The sequence below is a fragment of the Microchirus variegatus genome, assembly GCF_963457635.1.
Source record: "Microchirus variegatus genome assembly, chromosome: 6".
NCBI lineage: Eukaryota > Metazoa > Chordata > Actinopteri > Pleuronectiformes > Soleidae > Microchirus > Microchirus variegatus.
Genome location: NC_139807.1, coordinates 18,341,428 through 18,348,481, shown reverse-complemented (window position 1 = coordinate 18,348,481; position 7,054 = coordinate 18,341,428). Strand labels below are relative to the sequence as shown.

The 7,054-nt window shown below is 44.1% G+C and overlaps 1 protein-coding gene across 1 annotated transcript; it reads left to right on the top strand.

The window, feature by feature from the left end:
- Window positions 1–1,858: 1,858 nt before the first annotated feature.
- Window positions 1,859–3,243, top strand: fgf20b (fibroblast growth factor 20b; the record flags this gene model as incomplete). Its single annotated transcript, XM_083891806.1, has 3 exons — window positions 1,859–2,168; window positions 2,718–2,821; window positions 2,998–3,243. 3 exons carry the CDS (start codon window positions 1,859–1,861, stop codon window positions 3,241–3,243), a joined length of 660 nt encoding a protein of 219 aa, XP_083747932.1.
- Window positions 3,244–7,054: the final 3,811 nt, after the last annotated feature.

Genomic DNA, 7,054 nt, shown 5'->3' with positions numbered 1-7,054 from the left:
AACAGAGACAGCAAGAGCTGCGATTGGTCCTCAGACAGTCTCTGGGCGGCATCAACGGGCATGCAGTGGGTGCCCTGATGAGAAGTTCATCAAATTTGCCAGCCAACATTCGGAAGTACCTGAAGAGGGTTTCTTCATCCATGTCCCTCAACAGTCCAATAAGACTGCCATCAGTCTCGGTACATTTAGTGGACATACATACCACCTCTTTCCCGTCTCCATTTATGTATCAAAAATATCTGTGTTTCAATGTTATTCAGCTGCAACAACAACAACAGTCTTTCTCTCTCAGACACCATTGCTCACTGTAGCCACAAGCACAACAACCTTGCGTAGAGACCCCTACTGATCGGGCAGGAAATTGCAGTGCGTATCCAGCACCACGGCGCAGAACTATGAGGGCTCGAGGGGTCGCATTACGCAGTTGTAGAAGTATAATGTGGGCTTAAGCGTCAACACTAAGAGTAATTTGTTTCATTCGTCTACTGTGGGCTATTGTAAAAAAGAATCAGTTGGATCATGTCGTTTATAGATTTAGGTCCTTATGACTTTTTAGCACAAAATTGAAGGTCATCCAATACTTTGGTTGATGATAAAACACTGGTAGAAGAGACGTTAACCATCCATCCATCTTCTACCTCTTTAACCTCCATGAGGAACACCAGAGGAGCTGTGCCAATCTCAGCTGACATAGGGCGATAGGCGGGGTACACCCTGGGCAGATGGCCTGTTCATCACAAGGACACGTATAGAGACAAACAACCATCCACGCTCACACTCACGGTCAATTTAGAGCCCAATTTACCTAGCAAACATTAACAAACAATAGAAATGATATTAAACTGTGTTAAAGGTACAGTGTGTAAAATGTAGCAATGTGTACTGATGAAGTTACTTCCCTTTCAAGTGTTTCTGAAAACATCTGTCAACGCTCAAAATTTATTTATTAATTTGTTCATTGTGGGCTATTATAAAAAAAAAACATGGTGGTCCAAAATGTCAGCCTCCATAGAGCTTACTCAGCTCCTGATATAAATATAAAAGGCTCATTCTGGGTTAATGGGGAAAACAATTCATACAATGTTGTGATTGTACACATAAAAATGAAGTATAATAATTTTATCTTTGCCTAATGAAAACAATTTCACCTGCATTTTACACATTGGACCTTTAATATCGTTGCAGTAGAAGTCCATTAAACCTGCAACATATTCCACGTGGATACAAAGATTTATGGCATAAAATATGACACAAGAAAGTCAAATCTCTCTGTCTTTCTCTCTCTCTCTCAGCGGAGGAGGAAAAAGAAATCGTGCCGGGGCACGTCTGAACTGTGACAGCCCCGCCCATTTCTCGTCCTGTGGTTTTGCACCTGCACACTGCCACTTAGAGCGCAAAACCCTCCTGGAGAAGCTGCTGTACCTGCACTGCAGCAGTGCGCGACCCCTCTGCTCCTCTGAGGCATCACCATCCATCCATCCTGCCCTCCCTCAATCTAAATATCCCTCCATCCGCCGGGGAACAGGTATGCACGGTGAGGACTCTGTGGTAGTGAAGCGCAGCTGCAGGCAGAGCACCGGCTCCAACTGATGAAGACGCAGCGCCAGGAGACGAGAGAGATCAGGAAGAAATCGGCGCAGCGCACAATCTGCTGAGTGTTTGATGAGAGCTGAGCGGAGAGGAAAACCCGTGCGTCAGCGTGTCCTTGCACCGCGGGGACGTGTGCGCTAAGTAACGGGGGGGGGAGGTGCACGGAAACATGCAACATAAGTGACAGTGGAAAGCAGGTAGTCTACTACGCAAGAGCGCGCTCCCTCCGGACCTCCTCACTGAACTTTACCCGCTGAGCTCTGACGCGATGGCTGCTGTCGCTGCTGCCGCTGGTGGTGTTAGTACTCTGGGAGAAGTTGGAGGCGTCTTGCACGGCATCGACGGTGTCGCACACGTCGGGTCCCATTTCCTGCTGACCCCACTGGGGGACAGTCCGACGCTGCTGGGAGGAGAGCACCTCATACCTGGGGACAGACTCTCCCGCAGCACCGCGGCGGATTTAACGCACCTGAAGGGGATTCTGAGGAGACGACAGCTGTACTGCAGGACTGGATTTCATCTCGAAATACTTCCGGATGGCACGGTGCAAGGGACGAGGAAAGACCACAGTCGATTTGGTAAAAAAAAAAAATATGCACCTTTTTATCAATCATTTGTATTGTAAGAAGATAAAGTAGTGTGAAGTTATGATAAAACACATAGACTATGAATACAATGCAGCAATGGAAGATTTAGAGAAAGTAAGTGTAAAATAATTCTCTGTCCATAACTAGACCAAAAATGTCATCCAAATCCGTTCATTACTTTTCAAGTTATGCTGCTCACAAACAAACACGTGTATTTAAAAACATGACAGCGGTAATAATACAGTGAGAGTCAGGCTGGACAACCATTTAATAACATTATATATAGTGAGTCAAACACTTAATTGTTATTTTGCCTCACATTTGTAAAACACAAATTTGTTCTGTCTATTAATATGTTTAAAACCACACACTTTTGGCTCCATCTAGCAGCCCCTTAAGTGAGATTATGTATTATATTTATATATATTAGAATGCATTGATTGTTTTATATATATATGTATATGGTGTAGTGCTTATAAGGTCGAATCTTTGAATTTTTAAAGAAAGTGTGGACTGAACAACTGTGTTATTCTTCTCCAGGTATTTTGGAATTCATCAGCCTTGCTGTTGGCTTGATCAGCATTCGAGGAGTGGACAGTGGACTCTATCTGGGGATGAACAACAAGGGAGAGTTGTATGGCTCTGTAAGTACCTTCTTTGCTTGTTCATGTTGCCACAAATCCTCATTTTCATCACACCAGACTTATATTATGTACATACATATATGTATACATATATTTGGAGAATTTCATTTCCACAAAGATATAAAAAGTGTCATTGATTCTTTCCTTCTCTTGACATATTGTCTTTTCGTTTTCAGGAGAAGCTGTCGGCCGAATGCGTCTTCAGGGAGCAGTTTGAGGAGAACTGGTACAACACATACTCGTCCAACCTCTACAAACACGGAGACAAAGGGACGCGTTATTTTGTGGCATTAAATAAAGACGGGACGCCAAGGGACGGGACTAAATCGAGGCGCCATCAAAAATTTACACACTTCTTGCCCAGACCCGTGGATCCTGACCGCGTTCCAGAACTGTACAGAGACATCCTGGGACACAGCTGAGACCTGGGAAGCCTGCTGCAGATCAGGAATAGCTGCTAAAACCCTGGCAAGCAGGGAGCAGAGAAGAGAAAGAGGGACGCATGCAGGGATGTGGCCGATGCAGCCTGGTGGACAGCAGTCCGCCCAGCGGGGATAAAGGTGCCGGGGCCTCTTGTAGGAATGCATGGTTCATCTCTCAGCAGCCAGGAAGACAGGTTAGAATGTCTGCACGCTTGGCATGAGGGGGTCATTTGTTTCAGTGGCCGGACGACCCTCAAACTCACCTGCGCGGTGTACAGGAGACGGATCGGAAACAGAGCTGAATGGTTCAGGGAGCATCTCCTCTGTTGTCTGTGGGACAGATGTGGATGTGGAGTCCGTGGGAGTGCATTGTATCACATGCTGGTACTTTTTATTTGGGTGCTGTGTCAGAAAAGCCACAGTTTGTTCAGAAGGACTTTGAAGGAATTCTGTTTTTTTTTCATATCTGCGTTTAAACCTTTTTAAAAAGAGCAAAGTGTATCAATTTATTTATTCCTTTTAGATACATATATTTATGTTATATATATATTTATTTATTTGAGAATATATTTTTACACTTAGATACATGAACTATAGAAAAACCACTAGAAATTGTATCGATTACATAAAGACTGAGACACTGTACCGTTCCATCTTTTATTTTGAAAAACAGTGATTTACTGTAATATGGCCAAAAATATAAAGGATAAAAGCAACTTTTGGAAAACATCCCCTCATCTGAAATGTATTTTATCACAATAAGTTAACTATGAATCCATTAAAAGTTATTATTTGTCTGTGTGACACAGTGATTACAACCATACTACTGTTACATGTGTTATAATCAGCATCTGAAGTTGACATACTGGCAATACAAACAATAAATCTTTTAAAAATGACCAAAAGCCTTTTTTTGTCAGCCTGTACGAGAGGAGACGATGCTCTCTTGGTTTGCTGTTTGTGTGTCCACTCATAACCAACATTCCTTTAAATAACTTTAACTTTAAAGAGCACAATATTTGTAAAGACGTGCTTTACTGGTTGCCCTTATCTTGCCGAGTTTGAACATATAAACCTGCTTACGAGATCAGTGTTGTCTTTCTTTATTGACGCCATTATACCAAGGGATGAGTCGTAGAATTGATGCACGCATAAAACTTCAAAGCGTCCCTCCTCAGTGCTGCAAGGCTGCAAAACGACGCGATCAGGGCCAAATAAAATCTGACCTTTTGCTCAGGCCCCCTGACTTTAGCAGCTGTATAAAACCGGAGGTCAGAATGATAAGGTTTAAGTAACCTGTGCTGACAGTTTGAGGTTTGCTGTTTGTTCAAATTAAACTCTTGAACACAAAGGTGACCGAGGCATCTTTACGTCTGATGATTTCCTTCTGTCTACATTGTGTTTTAAAAAACATTATTTCACCGTCCCATCTTTGTAAAGTTTGGATTTTGGAGACACAAAGCAGCTGAATTTCTGAGAGCCACTATCTCATATGTGTGCACAGTTTCCTCCACGGTTGGGAGCAGATCTGTGTTGAAGCATGAAAGCTGCAGTCTGTGATCTCAGTGACTGTGTGTGATGGTGAGCCAGTGGGGGAGTCTCAATACGGGGGGAGTCAACCCTGCTGCCAACTCTCTCCTGTCTGCAGCGAGACACACTGGGACTTTCCCACCTGCACACCTTGAACATCAACACATTTCTGTCGTCGATTAATGACAGCATCCCAGAGTGTATTATAACCTGCGTGCACGCGGACATCCCCTGTCCACTGGGTGAACACACGCAACCCTATTACAAAATGAAAAAGGATCCTAATGCTTTTCTGGGGGGGGGGGGTTGTTTTTGTTTTTTTGAAAGATGCTGTCACTGCTCGTCTTTCTCTAGCTTCTCAGGAAAGTTAACAAGCATGAAAATGATGGACGGGGTGTGCTCCATTCCTGTCTTGTCCCATCTTTCCATGCTAAAGAATGTGTTGCCATAATAGTTTATCCATGACTGTGACCTGCAGACTTTTTTGTTGCAATAGAGAATAATGTTTCAGTGCAGGGCTCATCCCCATTACCTTTGTGGCCATGAAAAGCAGACTTTGTGCGAGTCTCAGAGCGTAACCTCCTCTGCTCCCCCCTTGACATTTTGAAGGTCATGTCTCTGAACAGGCTGGAAATCCTGGCTTGTGATACCTGATGCCCAGAAGTGCTCTTTGGCACTTGTTTAACTGATGTTTTTGTCTACCTTGCCCTTAGACAGGTGCTTTTGTTGCAGCTACTCTGCCTGCTCCAGGTGGTCTGTGACTCCCCTGCTGAAGACACTTCAACCCCTCGTCCGAACCCACTCTGCGTGAACGTCTGACACGTTTAATGGACACTCCTTGACTTTCACCACCTCCTCAGCAGCAGCAGCAGCAGCAGCAGCCTTAAAGGGCTCTCAGGGAAACCCAGTCAAGTGTGTGTGTTTGTGTGTGTGTGTGTGTGGCAGGTGTGGAAGTCAGTGATCTTCCATGTCTATCTTCACAGTCCAGTCAGACAGTGCAGGTGTTCCCTCAGCACTCAAGCTCACACACTCTGATCTCGGTCCTGCTGTTTAACAGCTGGGGATCTAACTTACCAGCACCGGCACGGAGAGGAGGAGGAGGGTGGAAATATGGCTGGCTTTGTTGTTTGGCCCCAATTATCAGAGAGCATAATTTCTATATTTAGAAGGCTGCATTGGTGAAGACAAGGGAGGTGCCGAGAAACTCACCTGTTGCTGTAAAGCTGAGGCCTGTTTGCGTAGGGCTGGTGCCTGCAGCTTTGTGTCATTTGAATCCTGCAACTATTGATTTCAGGCTCTTTGTTGTTTGTTTATTCCTTCGTAAATTGCCGTGCGCACAAATTATGAGCTGCATGCGTGTTTATAGGGATTACAGCAGAAGTGTAAGTATAGCGTTATCCACTTGATACTTTTGGGCTTTCATCTGAGTCCAGAGCGAGAGAGAGAGAGAGAGAGAGAGAGAGAGAGAGAGAGAGAGAGAGAGAGAGAGAGAGAGAGAGAGAGAGAGAGAGAGAGAGAGAGAGAGAGAGAGAGAGAGAGAGATAGAGAGAGAGAGAGAGAGAGAGACAGAGAGTGAGAGAGAGAGACAGAGAGTGAGAGAGAGACACTTTGGACAAATATGCAGCTGGTGGTCCCATTCATCTATCCCTCCATCATTCATGTATTGTGGCCTGAGAAAAAAAATACTGATGCATAATACCCTATGTTACTTCAATAATTTACTGTTATGGCTAAGAAGACTTTGTGAAGCAGCATTCAGACGAACATACCTGATATACTGACGCTCCACATGTCAGGCTGTCAGCTCCAGTGGAAAATATGCTTCTGTGTTTGCATCTCCATGGAGACATTAGTAGAACACAGCCATGTTTAGGTGTTGTGCTGTAAAAAAAAAAAAAAAAAAAAAAAGAAGCAGAGACACTGTCATTCCTGTAAAGTTTCCTGGTTCTAACAAGGCCCGCATAGAGAGCACCACTGTTCCGCCTTTTCAGTGACTGACAGTGTTTTGTTTTTGCCGAAGGAGACGTGAACACACAGAGCTGTAGCTGGAGGAAACTGAGCAGAAGAATCTGCACTGGTACAACAAACACAGAGCTGCCAAGTGTAGCATCCATAACACAGAAGCTATGAAGGGGATATGAATACATTAATATAATATGCATGATGCTCTGTATCAAACAGAGTTAAGACAACACTTTTGGTAGCAGCAGGAAAGTTCGGGTGATAAAGTAAAGCACAAACTGTTCTGAGGTCTGTATTAAATGCATATATATATATATAT